Source organism: Agelaius tricolor, unplaced genomic scaffold (genome assembly GCF_023055355.1).
Source record: "Agelaius tricolor isolate 1412-34295 unplaced genomic scaffold, bAgeTri1.0.p SCAF_2, whole genome shotgun sequence".
In the NCBI taxonomy this organism is placed as follows: Eukaryota; Metazoa; Chordata; class Aves; order Passeriformes; family Icteridae; genus Agelaius; species Agelaius tricolor.
In genome coordinates this window covers 34,211,179-34,235,727 of record NW_027269262.1, presented here as the reverse complement: position 1 = coordinate 34,235,727, position 24,549 = coordinate 34,211,179, and the positions used below count along the sequence as shown (strand labels likewise).

General features: G+C 39.7%; 1 protein-coding gene across 1 annotated transcript in view; it reads right to left on the bottom strand.

Moving 5' to 3' along the window:
- Nucleotides 1-24,549, bottom strand: part of TMEFF1 (transmembrane protein with EGF like and two follistatin like domains 1) — a 113,562-nt gene that overhangs the window by 4,116 nt on the left and 84,897 nt on the right. The window contains exons 5-8 of the mRNA XM_071455672.1: nt 20,897-20,993; nt 9,523-9,671; nt 8,579-8,644; nt 3,173-3,296 (exon numbers count right to left, since the gene is read on the bottom strand). Of these exons, the coding sequence (XP_071311773.1) occupies nt 3,173-3,296; nt 8,579-8,644; nt 9,523-9,671; nt 20,897-20,993 (436 nt within the window). The remainder of the gene's footprint in view (nt 1-3,172; nt 3,297-8,578; nt 8,645-9,522; nt 9,672-20,896; nt 20,994-24,549) is intronic.

The following is a 24,549-nucleotide window of genomic DNA, read 5'->3' as shown; positions in this document are numbered from 1 at the left end:
CACTGTGGTCAACTGAATCATACAATTGGCCTCCAGCTCTGCAGCTGCAGAAGAAATACTCGCATGCAGGCAGAGCAACAATCATTTTGTAAACTGGATCTGACAAGCCTGAATGCAACACAAAATCAGACTCATCCATTCTAAAGCTTTGTGCTAGGGTAGGAATTAATTCTGTTTGGAGCAACAAAATAATTACACCAAAGACCTTTTTACAAATGCTAATGCAACTGCTAATCCCCCTCAGCATGCAGGGATAATAGTTGGGGTTTACATGTTCATAATCTTGTGACTCTACTTTCTCCAGCCATGAGCTGCTGCAAGGAGTTTTGGTTCAGGCATGAACCAAATTCCAGAAAGACTTGTTAAAGAAAACCCTCCATGTGGTAGAAGTGTGCCCAGTGGTAGGCAGGAAGGGAATAAAAAGAACTCTGCATAAGCGTAAGAGAAGAATGAGGACAATGAACACACTGGTAATCATGCAAGAAAACACAGAAAGGGAGATGTCTCCTTGTTAGTCAATAGGACTTAAATCTTATTGTTACTTTGCTTTTGTTTTTAATAAAGAAAGTAGCAGATGAAGTATTATCAGTGTGAGAGCTGCTTTAATGCAGAGGAGACAAAACAAGAGAGAGGAGGCACAAGGAATTCAAAGATGTTTTCTCAGAAACACCAAAATGACAGGAAACTATTTCTGAGAAATACTGAATGCAGATTCAGGAGGAAAAGTGCTTGCATTAAGGATTACATAATGGCAGGATGAAGTACTAGTCACTAGTTTTCCACCTTAAACTAGTAGAACAGGTTTTAAAACATTCTGCTGCATAAATATATAACAAGATAATATAGCATTAGTATAATAGCAAGATCAATAGAGGCCAGCAAGGATTTAATAAAAATAAGCTGATTAGTCAATTAATTGATTTAGCATAAAGTTTAGATTTCTTTTTAAAGGGCTGGACTGTGTGTCCTTGACACAGCCTGCCATAAGGACAGGGCAGAACTGCACTGCACAAGGGGGGCAGCAGGAGACAGACCTGATCCCATCTGTGCAAAGGCTGCTAAACTCAATACTGTGCTACTGACTGCTACAAAACCTTCCTCCCACCTGCCTGCTGGCAGTCCTGGAGGACTGCTGTACAATAAGCAAGGAGATGCATTGCCCTCAGTGAAAGCAGAACTCAGAATTTGCTCTGCACAAATATTTTCTGCAGTTTTATAGGTCATCTGATACCTCACATACATTGCTGCTAGGAAATGAGGACCAAATTAAACAATGTAAATGCTAGATGCCTATGAGAACTGAAAGCATTTGAAAATAACAATTTGCCCTTAGCAATCATCATTATATTTTCCTTGCTGGAGAAAGAGAGAATTTTTTTCTCTGATAGAGGTACATGATTACTACGGTGGATTGATGTCTGTTATAAACTATTTGTTTCCTTAATAACTTGCTGCAGTAAGAAACATGCATAAAGCATGAGACCATCAGTACTTCAATAGCCAAGAAAAATCCAAAGGAGGTCTGATAGTCAGGGTCAAGAACTGATAGTCACAAATTCTGGGCTGGAACCACGTGAGGTTTGTTGTGCTAGGCTCAGCACTGAGATATTATCCAGAATATTTAAATACATAGCTGAAGCTAGTAACAGTAAATGTAACTATAAAATAGAATTTAAAAGGTTGGTAAATTAATTAGATCCATCAAAATATTGCCTATCAATACTTACTAGAGTAATAATAAATATTTAAAAGATGGAATTTACACTGAATCATAAATTGATAGATTACTATAAGATTAGCACATTCCAACAAAAATTCTGAGAAAATAAAAATTTGTTAATTCAGACAGGAATGTTTTCCTTGAAATACTGCTACTTTAAACATTTTAAGGACAAATACATTATGAATTGTGTTAAATACAGTTCTAGATCAAAAGAATACCGTAATCAGATACTGTTGCCTAATGCCCAGCAAGATGATGGTGGGGGTGCACCCAGTTTCCCAAAAGAAGCAAAGCCATGTTGAGTTCTCTTGGTTTCAGACCAAAAGAAAACCAAATTAGTGCTATTGGAAAGCAGAAAATAACAAGAAAGGGTCTTGTATGGTAAAAGAAATAATAGAAATTTTCAAGTGCTCAAGTTGACAACAATGCCGGCTCTGCCATTTTGGGGCTTCCTGCTCTGTGATCTGTCTGGAAACCCTTAAATCTTGGCAGTGCAAAAAACACCTAAATATCATCAATCAATAAGGATCAAGGGAGAAAACATGAAAGCATCCAATGGATTTACAGCTGAAGTTTCAAAAGCAAAGGAAAGCAAAGAGTTATGGCAGTTTCAGCCACACTAATCTGAAAGTACAAGCTTGCAAGATAAAAGCTCAGGAGTGAAACCTCCTAATAAGTAGGGCACTGCACCTTATTGCAAAGTGGCCTTTTGCTATAAACAACTTTTTTAAAAAAATAATAATAACAGCAACAACAACAATAATACAATTTTGGAGGAAAACAAAGATACACAATTCCATAGGTGAAATGTAAAGGAAAAAATTATCTGGGAGCTAAGGAATATTCATATACTCTGGAAAATACTGAAGGGCTTAGTACTGAGTGTTCTGAGTTGCTAGTTTACACTGTAGACAAAAGTTGTGGGCTAAAGAATATTTTGCAATTTTTTATTCTCTAGATAAGCCTATTATTGTGAAAAAGGGAAATAAATGTTAAAAATAAAGTATTGATTCTCTAGAGGGAGTTTATGACAGGAACAGTAAAATGCGCTGTTAAATAGCGTAAGAACAGGCTGAGGGGTCAGTGGGGAAAGAACAGTCACAGAGAGAAGCCATGCAAGGCAAAGGCATTGCTTTTTAATATGTTTCTGTTTTTCTTGGTTTTTTTAGCTCTGGATGTGATTTAGCAGCTGAAAATAAGAAGCCAACACGGAGGCTACACTCCTCAGAGGGATTCAGGTTCTGATGTACCTGAGTGACCGAGCCTCTCCTCTGAGCACTATCTCCCTCCTGATGGGAGCAGCTGGTGCTGCCCAACAGCACAGGGATGCTCCTCCTGTGCCACTGCTTAGATATCACAAAGTGACACATGCTGTCATTATGCCTAGAGAGCATTTTGATTAAGCTTTACAGTGATTTCAATCAGATTTTGGAGACATGAAGGACTTACCGGCAGGAAGCCTTCTGAGTGGAATAAATGAACTCACATTTTCCATGTATACAGTAACCATTGAAGCTTTCTGAACAAGGTATGTGGTTTCCAATGTAAATGTCTTCTCTTTGATCACTGGCATCTTGAAAAGAAATATACATAAAGAATTATACATGGGTCTATGATGTTAATTTAAAACTCTCAACCAGGAATAGCATATCCTTAAAAACTTGCAGTGAATAAAGGAATAGAGAATAATAAAGCAGAGGCTTAAGGGGGAAGTTTCAGAGGCACCTACAGAGATTTGCTAGAAGGTACTGCACTGGAAAATGATCCTCAGACACCTCTAAACATGCTTTTTAGATCATGTTTCTCAAAAAGGAGAAAAGTGTTTGTGACAGAAACAAACCAAAGTAGGAAGATCAGCAGAAGCTTTGTCAGTGGCACTGGGGCAAAGTGCTAATACATAGATACAGAGAGCTGTCTCCCATGTGCAAACAGATGAAAAAGAACCCTCTAAAAAGGATTAGAAAGATATTGAACCACATTTTATGATTACTGGGTAGAAAACCACTTGATACAGCCCAGATCTGATTGGTACCACTGGTGGTTAAAGTTGAAATCAAACACACTTCAATAGCAGTCTTCCTCAGAGAAACATTTTTATGGAGAGAGAACTTAAAAATATTGAAATGTGTTTAGAACACCCATTCCTTTGGGAGCTGTGCTGGTTTTGGCTGAGATGGAGTTAACCTCCTTCACAGCAGCTGATGGAGTGCTGTGGCTTAGATTTCTGGCTGAAATAATAGTGGTAACACAACACTGTTTTGGCTGTTGCTGAATGGAGCTCACGCAGCATCAAGACTTCCTCGGCTTCTCACTCTGCTTCTCCCCTCAGCAAGAAGACTGGGAGTGGGCAAGCCTTGGAGGGGACACAGCCAGGACAGCTGACCCAAACTGGCCAGAGGAATATCCCACACCACATGACGTCATGCTCAGCAATAAAAACAATAGTTTTGGTATTTCCAAGGTGGCAGTTGCTCAGAGGTTGGCTGGCTATCAGTCTGCTGATGGGATATTGTGAGTGGCAGCTTTTGCATCTCTTGTTTATTTTTCCTCTTTTTCTTCACACCTTTGCTTCTAAAACTGCCTTTAGCTTCACCAATTGAGTTTTTCTCATGTGTGCTTTCCTGATTCTTCCATCATCCTGAGGGAGGCTGGGATAGAGCAAGCAGCTGGTGGGCACCTAGTTGCTGTCCAACTCAGCCCAGCACAGGAAGGCAATCCCTTCTGCCCCAACATCTTTCATGCTTCTGTCATGTTACCAAAACTACCCAAAGCTGTGCTCATTTTCTACCATTTCCCCCCCAAAATTTTTGGTAAAGAAGTCCTAAACACTTCTATAAGAAGCTGATATTCAAGCTGATTTAAGAAGCTTAGCTAAAGAAGCTGATATTTCATAATGAAGAGGGATCTTAAGATGTGAGCATAATTATAGAATTGTGTTCATTTCCATGGCAATAGACAATAGCTTCACAAATAAAAGACTACTAAGCAAAAGGGAGTGTGAAGAAGAAATCTCTTATACAATTGCAGATATTTGAAATTAAACCAGCAAGAAAGAGAATATAGTTTTACAAGACAAAAGAGAGATATGCTGCTCTTTTAGGTTTTTTCTGAAATGTCAGGAATGTATTTTATTTTGGTTCTGGAGAAAAAGCCCCAACCCTGTATTAGAGGTTGGGGCTTTTTAGATCTAAGGAAGCATGTTAATTCAGGGTGTTGTGAAGATACAGACAACTTGACACAAGGGAAGAATGTTGACTAATACTGACAGTGTGTCTACCACTGCACTGGTGGAATAGACTATGTGGTGACATGTCTAAGAGGAGAAAAGTGGGGCTGTCTCATCCCAAAACTATAATCTCCCTCCTTTTCCAAGAATTTTATTACTGTCATATCTGGTCCAAATCAACCCTTGTAAGGAGCTACAGACTACAGACATATTACTATGTTCAGAGAGCTGCACCCATCTGGTTTTAATACACAATGTGCGACCCGGGGGAAAACTGAAAGCTGCATCCCCTGAAAAGAGGCCAGACAGCCACACACAGGTCAGAGGCAAAACTTACATTAAGCAAGAGGGTGTTAAATGCAGGAGGTGATTCCTAGTGTAAAATAGACATTTACCTCCCTTTTGACAGGAATTAATTTTTAATGAGAGACACCTGCTAGACTGCTTCAGAGCTTCAAAGTGAAAGATGTAACTGGTGCAGGAGCCTTAAAAAAATGACTGGATATAGGTGTTCAAAAACTTCACCAGAAGGAAGAGTCATGCATAAAAACTGAAACCCTGATGCTCATCTTGGTACAACAAAACCACCAAGCCAGCTGAATCTGGGAAGACAGACCTTTCTGATGGAACTTTAGGTAGCCACTTGCACTGCAGGAGGAGACTGTCACAGTTCTAGAGGCTAAAAGATATTATCCATCCAGAGAACAGGGTTTAACAAGATTAACTCACAGGAACTGAAAGCAAAAGCAAACAGGTAGGAGTGTGGACTGTTCTCTTATCCTGGATGAATAAAAAATCAATTCAAAGAAGTTGAATTCAGGCTCTCACTATCTAAAGAGACCTGAGCACTGTATTAAAAAATTTCAAAGCAACCTTTTGCTCATGAAGCATACTCTCTCCATCCACATCATTTGCTGAATGCGAGACTGCACAAGCCATACACATTAATAATAATAATTATATACAATGGTTTTTCCACTAACTAGATTTCAAGGGCAATTTACATGCAATGAATAAAAGGCTGTTACCTCTTTGGAATAGGAACTGAAAGTGGTGTTTCATTACATAACATAATAAGATGTATATTGCATTTGTTGCCTTTTATACCTTCATAATGTAAGTGAAAATTGACATTAAATCACTCCAACTGGTACATCGTATGCAGTGAAAATAAGAGAATTTGTGAAAAGAGAAAAATGTATGAAGCTTTTTGGCATTGAATGACTTTTCAAGAAGAACACAAGGAATGTTGAAAGCCATGTTGGGATGGCATTACTCAGGGAAGCCATGGGAGTGCAAAACAAGTATAATGACAGAAAAAACTGAACACCAGAGCTAACAGAGAAGGCAGCAACCCCTTGGAGCAAAACCTGCATTAAGACCAGAACTGAGGAGAAAAACAGTGAGTTATGTTCATTTGTGATTCCTTCCTGTGCAAAATAAAAGCACCCATTTTCAGACTGGATTCTCTTTTCAGGGAAATTCTCTTCCTCCCTGGGACCTGAATTAGAGATGCCACCACAAGACTGAAGAGGTTATTGCAACCTTCAGACTACTACTCACTCCTGCTCTTTCATGTGGCTACTAATGATGATGTAGCCACAAAAAGCCTGAGTTCAATCAAATGAGGTTTCAGAAGCCCTGGGGACAATGATAAAAAAATTTTGGAACAAATGGTGTTTCCCTTCAATCCTCCCAATAATGAGGGGAAACTTGAAACAAACAGGTGAGCCCAGGATGCCAATACCTTGCTCTGGGACTGGTGTTTCCACCAAAACTTTGGGTTTAAATGATGGAAGAGACAAGGTATGCTGGGGTCTGATGGAACCAACCTGTCCTGAGGGGAAAAATGACTTTTTGGGTGTAAGCTGGGAGGACCAAGAGGGGTTTAAACTAGGATTGATGGGGGAAGGGGATTCCAAAGTCATAATAGTAGGTAAGTCACATGGCATCACCTGAGGGTAGCAAGCGCTAGTGGGAACACTTCCACTGCTCCTGAGAGCATGGAGAGCTCAGGAACACATTTGAAATGCTTGGACACCAACACACACAGTATGAGAAACAAACAGGATGAACTAGAAGCACTAGTCAGCTCCCAGAGCTACAATATCACTGCTATTTGCATGAATTGGTAAAATGAGTCCCACAAGTGGGGTGTTGAGATGGAGGGCTCCAGGCTGTTCAGGAGTGACAGGCAGGGAGACAAGTTGGAGGCATCATGTTGTATGTAAGGGAGAGGTGATTGTACAGCACTCAGAGTTAGTGCTGATGTGGTTGGGAGCCTCTGGCTGAAGGCCACAGGGATGGAAAACAAGGAAATGTGGTAGTAGATGTCTACTACTGAGTGCCCTGCCAGGATGTGAGCACTGATGACTTATTCTATAAGCAATTATGAGAAATCTCTGGATTGCTAGCCCTTGTCCTTATGGGAGATTTTTAACTTCCCACACATCACCTGGGAGTATATAATATTGCTGTGATGAGCAGGACTTTCTTGACATTTTCAGGAGACAATAACTTCTTGTCAGTGGTACTCAGTGAGCCAAGCCTTCCTATGCTTGCTATTTGTGAATAGAGGGCTCATGGAGGGTGTAATTTTAGGTGTCTGTCTTGGCCATAGTGACCATGAAATGGTTGAGTTTAATGGTTGAGCTCTCAGTGCAAAGAGAATAAAGGACACCAGCATTGCTACCCTTGATTTCAGCAGAAAAAAACTTTAAGCTATTAATGGAGCTCTTTAGCAGAGTATCCTGGCAATCTGCTTTGGAGGGGTCCATGAGTACTGGTCAAGGTTTTAGAAGTGCCTTTAGAAGCACAGGAGCAGAAAATTCTGCTGCATTGTAAGTCAAGCAAGTGGGGTAGAAGACCAGCTTGACTGAACAGGGAACTCTTTGTGGAGCTCAAGAGGAAAGATAATTTGTATGGCCATTGGAAGTGAGATCAGGCTTCACAGGAAGAGTACAGAGCTGTGGTTTGTAGACAGAAAAGGCCAAAGCTCATTTTGAACTGAATCTGGCCAGTGTTGTGTAAGATAACAAGAACAGCTTTTTCAAGTGTGTTACCAGCAACAGGAGGCCTAAAGAAAGCATTGGAGTGATCCTTGATGTGTATGATCATCTGACTAGCAGGGATGAAGAAAAAGTTGAGGCATTAAAGGTCATTAAAAGGTAAGGTAGAGTTCATGTAGGTGAAACATTTTCAACCAATGTGATTCAGGATATTAGTTCACTGAAAATATTTTAAAACAACCTAACAAATACAGAATCGTCCATTTTTCCCAGAAGTTAACAGAAAAGATGGAATCATGGCAGGGAAGCTTGTGCTATGTTATTTCATCAGGAATGTCACAGCTTGTCATCTTCTAGTAAAATCATTTTCCCAGCACTTGGAGGGAGTCCAATCCTGTGGCCACATGCTCAGCTGGGCATCTTAGAGGGATACAGCAGGCAAAACTTACAAATCATGCACCTCTTCCTGCTAGCCTTGCAACATGCTGCAAGAGAGAAACTGCTCACAGGCCTGTCTCAGTTACAGGAATCAGAGCTGTGAGGCAGACTAGAAGAGCCTTGCATGCTCTGTTTTGTCATCTTGTGAAGCCATAACCAAGAAGCACAAAGTCTGCATCATACCTTTCACTTCTGGCCGATACTGCATGCCATCATCTTTCTTTCCAACTGCATTTGTGTCATCTGTTTCTAGGTGATAAAAACATGCATGGTTACTCATTAGGAAAGGATATTCTCTAGACCACTACGTGTGCATCACTGATAAGCCAGAATAATATTCAAAGAACTATTTTAAATTGCAGTAAAGCTGGACACACTCCCACGTTGTTCCTCCCACACAACCAGGCTGCTATCACACCTAGTTGGTAGTCCTGGTGTCCAGACCAACATGGCACACCTCAAGCTTTAGGTTTTAAAAATTTTTCTGCGGTATGGACCTAGGTCATTTTGGTGACAGTCTGTTTTGGTGTTGGAACTTCCCAAGTTACAGATCTAGATGTAACTGGCAAAAAGTTGGTAGAAATCTGTTATTCCCATGAGAAAGCAAGCCCCCAAAACCAAAGGATTATGGGCAGGATTAGCTACAAGGCAGTAGGCAGAGGGTTTCAGTGGACCATTCCAAGACTGGAAAAGGAAATTATAGAATCACTTTGGTTGGAAATAAGCATATTTCAGATGCTTATTTCCAAATAAGCATTTGAAATGCAAATAAGGGAAAAACCCCTTAAGAATAAAGGATCAATGTCTGTGCAATCAGGGCCCAACCTGTCTCACACTGGAAGCACATTTTACAGTCCACAGCAACAAGAGGGAAGATTTCCCACACACCCATATTCCTTCTGTTCTCTTACCACCCCCAGCTTTTCCAGTCTTTGCAGGTAACAGCACCCAAAGAAAGGCAATGTAAACACAGCACTATGTGTGTAGTGTGGGGAACTCAAAATTACAGGTGATGAGTTCATTGATAACTGCATCAGTGACTTCTGACCAAAATTACAAAAGGGAAAGTCTACCAAGCCAAGTTATGTCAGAACTTAACTTTTCCAAAAAGCCAAAATTAATCCTACCTGAGCAGTGGCCAAGGTGCCTGATGTCAATCTGCTCTTGCCTCAGACATGATGCCTCTCTGACAAAGCACGGATTGTTATAGGAACTTCCATCAGAAGCACATACAGGATTAAAACTGTATCCACTGCAGTCTATGTTACATACACATCTGTTAATTGAAGCATACGGCAAAACAAAATTGACATCCAGCAAACAAAAATTAAGTCATGTTAAGTCCTAAGTAAACACTAGCTTGGGCACCAATGCCAGGAGGGGAGAGTGTGCTGCTTGAGGATGCTGAGGAAGTCATTGGCGTCTCAGGTTTCCAAGTAGAATGTACAAAATTGTGAATACATGCTTCAGTGTGCTTTTCAATAATGTATTAATGTTTCTTGTAGTTTTACTCTGGTATCAACTTCATAGAATACACCTGAAAAGTGATAACACACTAGTAGGAAGATTTATTACATTAATATACCAGTTTGTAGTGTTTATTCTCTAGTGTGAAGAAAATCAGAAGAATATTGTCACTTTTTCAGCATCAGGATCCTTGAGAGGGAAAACAAAAAGGACTCCCTTTTCTGTTAGGCAGTAGAAAGAGTTTTATTTCAAAGACTGTATAGACTCAATGTGCTTGGTTAATATTGGTTAATATCTTGCTGTGTCATTTCAGAAAGACTTTCATTCATACCTTTGAAAGTTAACAATAGGTCTATTATGTTGCATTTAAAACAGGATTATGCAATCTGAATTATTTCATACTGCATCCCATTAACATTTTGGCTGTTTAGGATGAATGATTTTCCACGCAATTTGCAACTAGGGATTGTAAAATGAAAGCAGGAAAGATGAAGACCTAGCACATAGCCAGTTCCTAACCACACAGAGGTAGGACAGCCAAAGGCTCAGACAGGACTATGACCTGTTCATGTTTAGATACTTCTGTAGCCCCAGCAAGAAGTCCAGAAATTGTACATATGTGAATGGCACAGGAAAACTTTGCAACTTTCCATGCCTTACACCCCCTGATTATTTTAATCAATATTCTGCTTTCTAACTAAACTTCTATTTTTGAATAAAGTTTCTGTGCATGTTCCACATTGCTCTGCAAGTTCATCTCCACCTTTGGGATGGGGAAAATAAGGAGTGTGGTTGCAGAAAAAGGGGGAGGACAAGGTGGGCACCATGTCCAGCTCTCAGCCAAGCTCTTCCTGATGTCATGAGATGAGAAAGCCACTCTGCACCTTCTGAGAAGGTGGCAGTGGGCACAAAACCCTCTCTTTGGCAGAAAGCTCTGCAGTGGGTGCATGGTCTGACTGCCAGGAGTAACTATTAGCTTGATCTTGATTAGCTTACTCTTGTAAGTCACAGGAAGGGGGAAAACGTCCAAGCAACCAACTTACCAGGTTTTTATGTTCTTTCCCACTATTGCAGATAAAATTAAACTATTAAACAGACAAATATCTGCCTCAAGCTAGTAATAAATCTGCAGCAGAACCAAATTCCGTGCTGCAGAAATACTGAAGGTGGCCAGCATACTTTTCTCTCTTCCTCTTCTTCCATGAGAACCTTTTCTTCCTTAATTTAAATATTCTAATTTTGCAGGTAATTTTCCATGCCTGTGAACTTCAGATTGTAGCTAGACAGAACATCTCTAGTGCAAGCAGGGTTTTAAGTGCACCTACTGACAGTGAAAAACTGCCCCAGTAATGAGTCTCTACACATCTTAGGGACCTACTTCCAAGTACTAATGAAGCCTCTAAATATCAATATGATGAGCATATGATAATCTTTCTTAGTGGAAATGGTAATGGTTGTAAACCTCAGAACCAGGATGGAAATACTATTTTGTTTACCTACTCCCACATGATGTAAAGACTAATCAGGGGTTTATTAGGGTTTACTACACAGAAATAAAAGGCTCATGGCTCAGCAGCCATGCATATTTATTGACACAAACTAGCAGAGAGATGGTCCTCATTTGTATGACACTGGCTGTGTGCAGACAAATACCTTTGCTCTCCCCTAAATCTGCCTGTAGCCACCATCTGATGTCTGTAGCATCATGATTATGGCTGGGTTTTGTCATTCCTGGTGACAAATAAGGTGAGTTTTGAAAATATCTTTTTTTTCTTCATGGTGACATTACAGACTAGAGTTGAAACCGCTTGGAAACTGCTTAAGTTTCCATGCTTTTCTGTGTTTAGATTTAACATCTCCTAAATGCTTACTTTCTCAGAATTGCCAGATGCTTGCTTTAGGGGTGCTTATGAATTCCTGACCCTGGTATTCTGATCAGCAGTCTCAGTCTTATCTCCAACCATCTCATCAATGTACAGGAATTTCACATGTTGAGCCCCTTCACATGTATCTGATTATCTGCCTGCTGCCATTAGCTACTTCTTTGCCCACAGCCATGATGCCAAGGGGTACTTCCAGCCTTCCCCTGGCCAGTTGGTCACTGATTACTTGGCAGAGCTGTCACTTGGCCTTCAACTGTGGCATAATGAACAATTAAATGGGACTGATGCACCTTACAAAAAATTAAAACTCTTATTCCAACATAAACCTCTAAAGCCTGTAAGAGGGCTGAAAGAGAACGAGTTAAGGAGAGGACATGGCTTGAATGCAATGGTCTGAAGGGAAAAGGGCTTCCACAGATGCAATAGGGTGGCAGAGAAGGAGCCAGGAGCACGTATTAGAAACCTGGACTCATCAGAGAGTCTGCATAGGGTGCAGTGAGTTTGTCCTTGCTCATAGACAGTTTCCACTAGTCCAAAAAATACAGACAGGATTGCAGGAAGTGCCAAATCGTGAGATGAGAGCAGTGACATATGGGGAGTGCTGCTCTTGACAGAAAACATGAAAAGAATGTTGTTTTTAACTGCTTGGTGTTTATGAAGGAAGGTAAAACCATGGGAGAGCAAGTTGCTGCTCTGATGTTTCACATGAAACACTTTGAAACTGGAGCCTGAGTCCAGGTGAGGGGATGGGACCACCACAGACTGAAACAGATGAGCAACTCAGGAAAGTATTGGAAGACCTGCCAACAAACCCACTATGAAGTACTGAAAATATGTTATATCCTGACGTCAGAGAGCTACAGAGGGCAGATAATAGCTTGGTAATGAGATGACAGGAAATCCAACTGCTTGGTGGAAGCCAGCTTCCCCCCCCCACCAGCCAGTCTGGGAGCCAAAGCCAAGAAGTCAAAGCTCAAGGCTACCAAGCAGAGCCCACGGGTCTGAACCATATCACAGACCACACAAGAAGCACACAAAATATGCAAGAAGACACAGCAGACAGTGAGAATGAGCTAAAAGTGGTATCTTAAAGGGCAAAAGTCTTATCAGTGGCCTTTGCAAGCAGGAGAACCTGTAAGAGGCACCAAGGACTGTTTTCCTTCACAGCTAAGACTGAAAATGAACATGAAATTGCAGCCCCATATTGCAATCTGTTCCCTGAAGTCTCTCTCCAGCTGGGGACAGAGCACAGAGAGAGCATAAGGACAATGCAGAGAGCTGCTCACAAAGGCAGGGCAGGAAAAGCTTGAGATCATGAAGGGGGAGCAGGGACACATGGGAGAAGCACAAGAGGGGCTTCACCCAGGAAGAGAGTGAACCTTATATGTAAAATTCAGAAGAAAAGAGTTAGTCACTTAAGGTAAAGTCACTTAACAGAATTGTGTATTAAGGACATCTTGAATGTGCTTCGTGCTTCATACAAGAAAGAAGTGGATGAGTGCTTCAAATTTTTTGCTGGAAAAGCTTGTTGTAAAAGAGACACTGGAGTAAAAGGAGCAAGAGCCCTACAAACATTTTCTTCCCTATAGCCTTCCTACTGGTTTTAACCAAAAGGATTTAAACAGTTAATGCTCCAAATTGATGTCTTGCTGGAGGAGCTTCCTGCTTAAGGTCCTCAACAGATCATTTCTCTCACTTAACCCAGGGAAGTCAACAGGATATATTCAGATGTTTTTCTGATGTACTAGGGTACACAGAAAAAGTACCTGAATTTTGTCACCTGTCATCAGAGAGCTGATGCATTATCATTCATTAACACCATTAGTTAAACAGAAAAGCATTTGAATTTCAAGAAAGTACAAAGTGATATAATTAAACCAAGCAGATTTTTTTTGGCTGGTTTTAATAAGGAAGAAATGAGGATGTACACCTCATTTTTTAGGGGCTACTAGGTGTAACAAAGTAAACGTGCTTAGTAAAATGAAGTGACAAGCTCAGGCTGTAAGAGCACTTGCTGCTATTAGCAAATTAATTAGATCCCCAGAGATCAGAACACATTTCAAGGCTGCCTTTTGTTTTCAGGCTTCAAGGTGTCGGTGGTCTGTTGGAAGTTCTGTGTGCTTAAAAACCCTGGTAGGTTCAAAGAAAAGAGACGGAAAAGAAAGGAAGGGAAAAGCATGATTGACTTGTGGAGCGGGCTTGGCTGCTTGGAGAGACTGGCATTTCCAACCAACAGTTCAGGCTGCTGCATTTCTGCCCACCTGGGTCTTGCTCACAAATGTTTTTTTCTGGCCTGGCCTCTCAGGGAGCGCTGCTTGCTATCCCTTCCCAGGAACTGACAACAGTGAGGTACTCACCAATTCTTTGGCACATCTGCTTACAAATGTAAAATGGAAACACTAGAGTAAAACAAAGTGTGTGAAATGCACACAGATGGATAAGGGTATGCTTGATGGAATAAATTTAGGTGAATTGAAATAGCAGGGGTGTTGCAATTGCAGTTAAGAATATAACCATGGCAAATGAAGGATTTGCTTTCATTTGATGTTGCTTCCCTTGTGTGCAGTTCTTCCCTGATGAAACCTGAACTAAGAAAATCTGGATTTCAAAGTGATTTTTCTACCTATTTGACTAGACTTGAATCTTCATCAGGTTTGTGGTATGTTTTTAAAAATCCCTTTATAGCACAAGAGAAGTAGAATTCAATTCTACAAAGCTTCTTTGCGCCTCGCTTTAGCACTCTGTCTTTACTTCTGCCCAGCAATCCAGAACACCCTTTGAATACCATGAGCTTCAGCTATTTTCCAGACATCCCTTTTCCTACATTCCCCTTTATCATGGCATGGCTCTCTCTGACCACTGAAGAAATTTAGTCTTTACTGCAGTGAGCTTCTCACAGCATACATGGTGAACTGATGTTTGCTCTCTCAAAAGCAGCCTAACCCTCCCTCCATCCCCAAATAATAGGAACCTTCAAAGACTTGGCACACACTGCTGCAAAGATCACTAAAAATATACATTAAAACCAGACATGAATTATTTCCCATCTAGGGTCTATTCAATTTCTTAATAGCCAGTATAGTGAAAAGACCATTATGTTATTCCTATGATATCAGAATATCCTCCACCCAGATTTTCATAATTCAGAATCCCACAACACAGTCTTAAATCCCTTGTATAGGCTGATTTTGTCTATTGTCTGGATGGTTTGTTTTGCACACAAATACTTAGGTTTTTTTTTCTTCAGTTGGATCAGAAAGCTGTGAGTTGCATTTACACAGGATTTAGATACCCTTCCTTATGAATAAACAATATCATACCCTAAAAAGTTAATTTAAAAAGAAGTTGGTAAATGAGTGAAAATGTGGTCAAAAGAGGTAAGTATAAACTTGCATGCCAGATTTCAAACAGGCCAAATCTTTCCCTAGAGGACAATTTATATAGACAAGGCAGAGACTAGGACTTTGAAATATCCACATTGGCATTTCTAACTGCTAATACTAATACCTCTGAAATTCTGGTTTGGCCTTTGTGAAAACAGACACTATGTAAATTATAGGCCAGTTGAATTTATATATTGCTGAGGTACCTTTACTTTCCAAAGTAAATCTCATAAAATGTTAATCTCAAAAGGTCTACTTGGGGATCAGCTGTCAATCTTTCTTGAAAATCTACATTATAAGTCAAAACATATCTTTGACAGCAGAGTACACTTATTAAAAAAAAAAAAAAAGACTGAATGTGCTCAGAATCCCATTTCCATATTTCTTCTGTTAAAAAAAATATGTAAAACTGAGAACACGATAAATTTGAATTTTTATAGTCAGGCTACTTTTAAGTTAGTGATTTCCTTATCAAAGACCAAAAAAAGAGAAAAGATAACAACTCAAGTGGGGCCTTGACAAGATGGAGGAACCTCCAGAGGTCTGAAGACGACAGGACAGCTGTCACACTGCTGCAGGACAGATTGCGGGTGGACCGGCAGGGAAACAGCTCTGCAGAAAAGGACCTGAGGGTCCAGTGGAGCAGCAGGCTGGGGGGCTGCATCACAGGAGGGTCACCACCTTCAAGGGAAGGGACTCTGGTCCTGCATTCAGCACTCATGAGGTCTCATGTGAAACACTCTGTCCTGCTTTGAGAGCCCCCAGTAACAGCAAATACTCTGAGGAACTGGAGAGGCTGCAGTGGTGAGAGGCTGTGATGGGCAGAGGGATGGAGTGTGGGCTGTGTGAGGAGTGGCTGGGGGCACTGCCCCTCTTCAGCCTGGAGAGGAGAAGGCTAAGGAGTAACTGCTGTCACCAACAACCCAACAGGGGTTATCGAGGAGAGTGAGGCTCTTTTCAGAGGTACACAAAGAGGAGTGAAAGACAACAATTGCAAGTTACAAGGAAAGAAATGGTGATTGAATATGAAAAAATTATTTCAAAGTGAGAGAAGTCCAGCTCTTGAACAGATATGCCCAGCTGTGAAATCTTTCTTTGTGGAGATGGTCAGAGCTCTCCTGGAGAAGTCCTTGATCTTACATGGATGAATTATCCCTGGTTGCAGCGCAGGGCAAGAGCACAGACCCTCTAAAGATCCTACCTTTTGATTGTGTACTGATAGGATGATCTGTTTATCTCATGAACAGTCAGTAGAACTGAAAAGCCCTGTGTGTGCTAAGAAAAAGTCAAGAGCAAACCTTGTATGTTTGTGACCTGATCTACAGAATTTACCCCACCAGCTCTAGATGGCCCCAAGCTTTGTACTGCCACCTCCGTGTCCACCTCTCAACACAACCACATTTTCAATTCAGAATTCCAACAGAAAACACCCAGCCACATTCATACCACCTATGTTTGTGGGCTTCTTGCCACTTTCTCAGACAAGAGTATAAGTCTACCAACCTCTTGTGCACACATTTTGCACAACTATATGTTGTCTGTTCAACAAAGAGGAGGAAGCTTTTGGCCAGAGAGATATTTGATGGTCAGAGGAGAAAGGCAGACACTGACAGAATGGTGCAGCAGTTTTTCCCATGATATACACAACCTGTTTCAGTTTTGGCACTCAATAAGAAGGAAGTTCCACCCATCCCATCCTGTTACCTCAGATCTACAGAAAATCACTGTTCAGGCAAATGACTTGTTATATGTTTATGCAATTTCAGACTAATGTATCCACAGGTGACTGTCTATGCCCTTGAAAAGATTGACCACAAACTAGCAACTCTTTAAAATACTTACAAGTTGTAAGAAAAAAGAAGAAAAATATGGAGAAATATATTTTTGTGATGCTTCCTCAACCTGATTACTTTCAGTGTTTAGATAAAGAAATAATGTATTGATTTACATATAGCTGAATACAAATTTTCCAAGTGTGTTGCTTATGACAACCCTCTCCTCAGACTGTATTTCTGTGTCTCGACCACTTGACCTAGAATCAACATTGAGATTTTTCATAGAAGCAGTGGAAATTATAAAGTTGTTTATATTTTTGCATTCAGTTTACTGTGCATTGTTAACACTTTTGGTTTAGACAGATAGTGTTTCTGTGAAGTCAAAAAAAATGAAGATACAAATCTAAAACCCTGTGCAAAGCCTGATTTCTTCAAACTATGTGTGATCCAGTGCAATAATAGCATATGTATCATTTTTGATTAAGAGATAGCCATAAAGCTTTAACACCAAACATGAAAACTAAGAATCTGTAACTTTTTCAAAGAGGAAAGTAAAATTTAAGAGCAAAAAAAATTAGCATCACTAATTTGTAATATGGCACAAATAGCAGATCTGTACAACCGATCTTTAAATTTGTTATGAAAATGCACCAAGATTTGGTAATTCCACAGACTCACTGATTAATTTAGGCTTAAGAGATGTGCAGAGATCATGTAGTCCCAGCCCCTGCTCGAAGTTGGTCCCAAGGCTGTGTCTGATCAAGTTCAGACCATCTCCATGGATGGAAATGCCAGACAAGGTGTTGGAGAGTCCAATCACCCTCATGGTAGAAACATTTTCCATTATGACAACACAAAATTTAACATGATTTGATCTGTGTCTATTGCCCCTCAGGACATCACTGTGCATCTCTGAGAAGAAAGGACCTGCTTAGATAACTCTAAGGACCTGCAAGTTCAACTCTAAAAATCAGGACATGACAAAGGGTCTTGCTTCTGCTTCTCTATTGTAAGGATCCCCCTACAGTTTTCACTGAAAGCATCAGGTGCCAACATAGGACGTCACCATTTTTGCATAGGATGCCACAGCTTTCCATACCCAAAAGACAAACCACATTCTGCAGGGAATAAAATTGTCTTTAGCACAATTTTTCCATTATTGGTAGAAAATTTGCATATTCTGCTCCCTAGGCTATTGAGGGTGGCCTCTCGGCAGGTCCTGAGATTCCTCATTAATTCCAGCTCATTTACCTCAACATGCTGTGGCATGTGTGGCACCCTTCCCACCAATTCACTAAACATTTTACCCATAAATTAATTTCCTTATTGATAAATGAGGAGTAGAGATACTATTTTCCTTCTCAAGAGCAGTCAGAGCAGAAGGAGCTGGTGTTTGTAAAGCCTCAGATTGCACAGCTTGGAAAAGAGGCTGAAAAATTCATAACTGTGCATTTACTGTTTGTATCATAAGTATGTCTTGAGATGATCTACTTAACATTAGGGGACAGCTCAGCTAACTCATACAGTTACTATAATGGAGCAAAATTTGCTTTAAATGCCTTCTGTTATCACCTGGATCACTCTATTAAGTGTCTTAACATCACAGGATGCAAGCAAGGGCTGTCCAGGCCTAATAAACCTACATGAATGGAACTAATTATACCTTTTCTTTGTGATTCAGTAGACATTACCACTCTATTCAAAAAAGTTCCAGGGGACATTCTTATGTCTTAAAAAGGAAAATCAAACCAAAATATTTTTATGAAATTAGAGAGTTTTGTGATTTGCTAGATTTAGGGCTGATAGTGTTTGTAATCTAGCACAAATTTGAATTAAATGATAATTCTGACTAGCAGTGTTTATACATAATGAAAGATATTTGTGTTGCAAGTAACTTTGTATGTCATGATATAATTTTATGATGTCAAAACCCACATTGAAACACAGCAGCAAAGAGAATAAAAATTACATATTAAAAGCAGTTATAAGGGGTGCTCTATTAAAGTTTCCCAATAGAAGATTTCAATCCCATCTTGGTTCTGCCAAGTAAATAACTGTTTTGATTTTATGAAAAATTATGCCAATTCCTATATTCTACTTTAGCAAGCCTGTGACTTGCTGTGTGACTTGTCAAAACCAACCTTGTGAAGGCAATCTGTGTTAACAGACCCTGATTTATCTATGGCTAAACAGTGAATATCACTGAAGCCTGTTTTAATGGTTAAAGGCACTGGGGAAAAAAATTAAATTTATATTAAATTCCTGTATAGAATTTAAAAATATTATCCAATAAATTGCAAATAACCTACATGGGAATATTTTCTAACTTGTGTGCATTTTCTATATAAACGGTCTTGTTTCCACTTATTTTTTTAATGAGGACTAATTAAAAAAATCTTAGAGGCAAAATAGCACTCTTTGCCTGTTGTCAAGAAGCAGGAACTGGTTTCATTTTATATGAGTAGGATGTAGATAATAAACCTTCTTCTCCCCTCAGCTTTATCCTAATTTTCTTATAGATACTACATAGCTTCAGGAATTCCAGCTCTACAAGTGCAGAAAGACTAGGCAAGCTTTTACTGAAGTTGAATGCTTCAGGATTCATTTTCCAAAGCCAAAAGCACATCTTAGTGCATAAAGCAAATATATATATATATGTATGTGTGTGTATATATATATATAATCTATACCATCTTTCCAGTCATAAATGAAGCAGACCAAGGCAATATTCCAAAAGATTATTAGTATTACAAAAAACAGCTCTAGTTCATTTGTCTCTCTCCTGGAAAGAGCAAGCTGGCTTCAGTACTAGGGCATTTTATGAATGATACTTTGTGAAGTATCATGCTAGTATTCATGAGCACTATTACCATTTTGCTTTCCCTTGTATTCTACAATTTAATCTTGAATGTATATCTTGAATGTTAGTGCTAAGCTGCTTTACTGTCTGAGATGTCTTCATGCTTGTATCCTGTAGTAAAACCTTGTGAAATTAAGACATATTTCAACATTAAATGGATTCCAGCTGGAAGACAAGAAAAGGGAGAGTGATGTTTTCTGCGATTCGTGATGTTCAGGCACCATTATTCTGAGATGCTGCTCCCTCTGTGGATACAAAAATGTACCATTTGCAAGTCTCAAACACCTTCATGCTCTGTGTCTGCAGCCACAAACCCAGTACCTGCCACCAGCCCATATCCCAGTAAACCTTATTCCATACAGGACAAAGGCTGTTGGAAAACAAAGCCCCATCAACAGGCAGGACACCTTTTAAAAACCCCCTAAAGCCTCGTGGGGCTGTCTGAAGAAGCCCTTTCCTTCATGATATCTCTGCCCCTCCTGAGAGCCCCACAGAGCCTGGACAGCTGGGGTGTAATACAACCAAGTACCTTGAGCAGGGAAATGTGGTGCATCTGCGCCTGCACTATGAATTGTCTTTAAAAGCTTCTTGTTCCCTGATAATTTGTTTTGAAATTTAATTGACAATAATTAATATTTTTCACTAATTTCCCCCTGTGTGCATCTAGGAGATCAAATGCCACAGAGAGTTTGGAAGATCTGACTGGCTCAAGTCTCCAGTTCAACTTCACCTTTAGGTCCAAGGTTAGCATTGATTCATAAAGTATAACTGCATGTTATACTTTATGAACAAGGAGAACATAGAGAAAAAATCTCAGGGTTGAATAATCAGTATTTATTTTGCATTCCTGTTTGGTTTTTGACTTGTTTTGTTGGCAGGATAAAACAAATCAAGGCTTTTTTTTTGAAAAATATTAGCTAAAGGTTTTCCAGTACAACTCCCTGTTGTTTTCTCCCACTACTTTGCAACTGCAGATGGTTTGTTCTTTTACAGACACATATCAAACACATTATTATAGGATGGCACTAAAGTTTCAGTTAGTAAGAGCAAACATAGTCAAGCAGATAATCATGTACCTTTAACATTTTTTTTTCCTTTTGTTCAGTGATATTGTTAGGGAAAACATTACATACCCGACATTCTCTGCATCTTCATCACACTCAGCCCTGTATTTGCAAACTCCACATTTTGAGTGTTTTCTCTGAACTTCTGTCCCAGATCCTTCATATTCTGAAAAAAAAAAACCCAATAACAGAAAGGATGACTTTTAAATTAAGCTCTGTTTTTGCTTACCTAAATCCATTTGCTTTCAGGAATACTGTCAACATGAAGCTGTCATATACTGAAGCTATTAACCTTAATATTGCTCCCTTTTTGAAAGTCAGTCAATTGGAGGTTGGTAGAACTGTACCAGTGATAGAAAAGCATCCCTGAAAACACTAATGCTTCATTGATTGGCTCTTCCTTTATTCTTATTTCAGTCATTTTTATTTATTCCTGCTTCACCAGGCACATAACTGGCATTGACATGTATCCCAGTCACATTTACTCTTAATTGCCACTGATAATGTATAAACCCTGTCCCTTTAGATGTCCTTGAATATTTGGTACTGGGGATTTAAATGCTATTTTCTGTGACAGTCTTTAATTACAGATATCCTTATGCAAGGTTACTGCTTGCATTTTTCCCCCTTTTTGATTCCTGCCTATGAGATTACACTGTGCTCATATGTCACATATGCTGTGGTGTATTTTCCAGACTACTTTGTTTAGTTCCACAGAAATAAAAGAAAAAGGTCGTCCTAAAAAGAATCTGGTAGAAATGCTATGTATCCTAAAAAGTAAAATCAATTTCTCAAATATTCTGATCCTAAAAACATCCACAATAATTTTACTGTTGACATCAAAAGTCTTCACCAAGTAAGAGAAAATTTACTTCATGACGTAAAAGATAAATAAATTATACTCTTACTGTTTCACTACCATTAGCCACTCCTATTTTTGATTTTTAACAAAGTGATGAAGGAGAGCTAGGTATTTGAAAGGAAGGAAAAGAACCACAGAAATCTGCAGAGGGAGTCGAGATCCACTTAAAGTGGATCACGGTATGGTGGTGGTGCACAGCTGACTGCACCAGGCTGCCAGATGGACGGAGATCAAAGTGATTCCTTTCCTTTCCTCTTAGCAGCTTTATGTGCTGTGGCAACAGTAAATCAAACTCCACCAATGAAACAGCTGAATTTACATTCTTTAAATACAAACAGGAAAAAGAAATCCACAACAGCTCTTCTTAATTTCCCTGGATCTTGGCTGCAGGGAATCACAGCCTCTGACCTGTGGGACTGTGTTTCCATGAAGAATAGTGCAGGTGAGACCTGCAAGCTAACTGCCTTCTGTCTAAAGCATGCTGTGCATTTTCCAGAGATTATTACCTATCAAACAAATTTCCTGCTGTAGAAATTCTATCACCACTCTTATCAAGTTGCAGTAGAGGTCATCTTGCTTTTATCTTTACAAATGCACATCTTATTTGATTTCTCCTTCTTTCCAGGTGCCACATTCCTATGCCTACATTTGGCATTTTAAAGCGTCCTTTAGTGTCAGATTTCACTTTTCCATGCTAATAAATGATCCCCTACGGTTTGAATAAGTTAAACAAATGACACAGCTTTCATTCATGGTATTTCCATTTCTTTTTCTGTTCTTATGACCCTTGATGCCCTTTGTCAGCAAGTTGACATCTTCTGGAGGTACAGGTACAAGAGCTGGACATATTGTTCCAGAAAAGTTGTCACCAAAGCCAAATACCATTCGTGACATTCTTCACTTTAAACATCCAACAATCATATTGCTTTTTGACGATTTTTCTGCACTGACAAACATATTTACTTTATTATCCACTTTATTCCCCAATGAATACTTTCCAGGGTCAACAGTCTGTAGTAGAGATGTTTTCCTGACATCAAGGAAAAATTACCTAGCTCCTGCACTCGCTACAGATAACTGTTTTCAGACATTAAAATCCTGCCTGCTTATGCATCCTGTTAGCTCAGTGACCTGTTCTCTGTCATCCACACCAAATCAGTGCTGACTGATTTGCTCCCAGGTCACCAGTAGAAGGGGTCACAAGGCCAAGAACAGTCTCTAGAAACACACTCATTTTCTACCAATTCCTTAACATTTAATGATCTATTGATTGGCAGTATTTTTTCACATTAGATGTGCACTGTGTGGTTGCTGTGCTCTCTAGTTACTTGGACTTGTGTGAGATTAAAGATTGCATTTGACTGAGAAAGGTTATGGCTCTGTGACGATACTCTTAAATAAAATGTTCTGTTGTACAAATGCCTTTCTTGGAAAAAATCAGTTTAAAAAATTGTAATTTTCATAATAAAGGTTTTCCATGAACTCATAGTGACTGGCATTAGTACTTTTTCCCTCCCTTAATTTTGTACTCAGTTGATTTTTCCACCTTCTATTTCACTGCTGTCCTTCTCATAGGTGCCAGAATGAGAGGCTGTTGCCCCCCAGTCATCACATTTATCTTTTCTGAAAATATTTCTATATTATTTATCATTATTCTACTGAAGAAAAAGAGACAAAAACATCATCAACAGCCTAGAGAATTCTTTACCATCCATTTTAAAGCTTTCAGGTGCAAACCTGGCAAACCTGCTGGTTACAAAATACTTCAACATACTTAATATCCTTCTATGGTACCACTAGCATGGAAAATATTTCATCATACCCCATTTATACTATCTGACTTGACTACAAATGCAACCAGAGTGCTTTACTGAGCACTTTTACTGCACTATTTCAATTTTGCAATGGAGCAAAAGAAGTAACACACACACCAAGCACATGCAGCATATACACCCTTCCTCTTCAGCTCAAGTTATGCTCCCTGTGAATGTCCCAGCACCTTTTTATTTTCAGAATCATAGTCCACAACTACTTTTCATTGTTTCTATGTATTATTTGCTGTAAAATTCTGTCTCTCTCCTTTCCCCCTGACACCCCCCTTTCTAAAATTGCTTTCTCTACCTTTTAAAATTGCATTTGCTTTTAAAAAATTGTGACTATAGTTTTTTCTTGATTAGATTAGATTGCTGGACCTCATGTATATCAGTCACCTACAATATTCAGAAGCATCTTTCACTACTAGCTGCATTATGTTTTAGCAGTAACAGTATTAGACACTGCATATAATATAGACTGATGTCCTGTTGTGGTTTAGGACTGGTACTCCCCAGCAAGAATCTCCAAATCATGGGCTGCTCTCTGGCTCTGCTCTCCCCTCCCCCTTGCCCCTGTAGTGGGATGGTGTGGTAAACTGGAGGCACAAAAACTAAAACTCACAGGTCAAGGCAAGAACAATTTACTGGAGACAGCAATGAGATAAGAAAACAAACAGTAACAGCAACAATAACAAAAGTGCACAGAAGAGAGAGTGACTGTTCACTGCAGCACCCAAATTGACTGCAGCCATGCTGCCCCTACCAAAAACGCCCCTACCATTCCTTCTGGAAAAAACTCCCTTCCCCTGCTCCCAGCAATATATGAGGTGGTGTAGAATAACTTCTGGGTCCTGGCCATGCCACCTCCTGGCTACTGCAAAAATGAACCTTGCCCTGGCTGGAACCAAGACAAGTCCTTCAAGAAAACACAATGCAATTTCCCACCAACACAGAGTGGATGAATATTGTTTTTCAACCCAAATTGGTAGCAGACCTGTACACCTGTATCTTGTTAAAATATGTTAACCCATTAATATTTGAGAGCA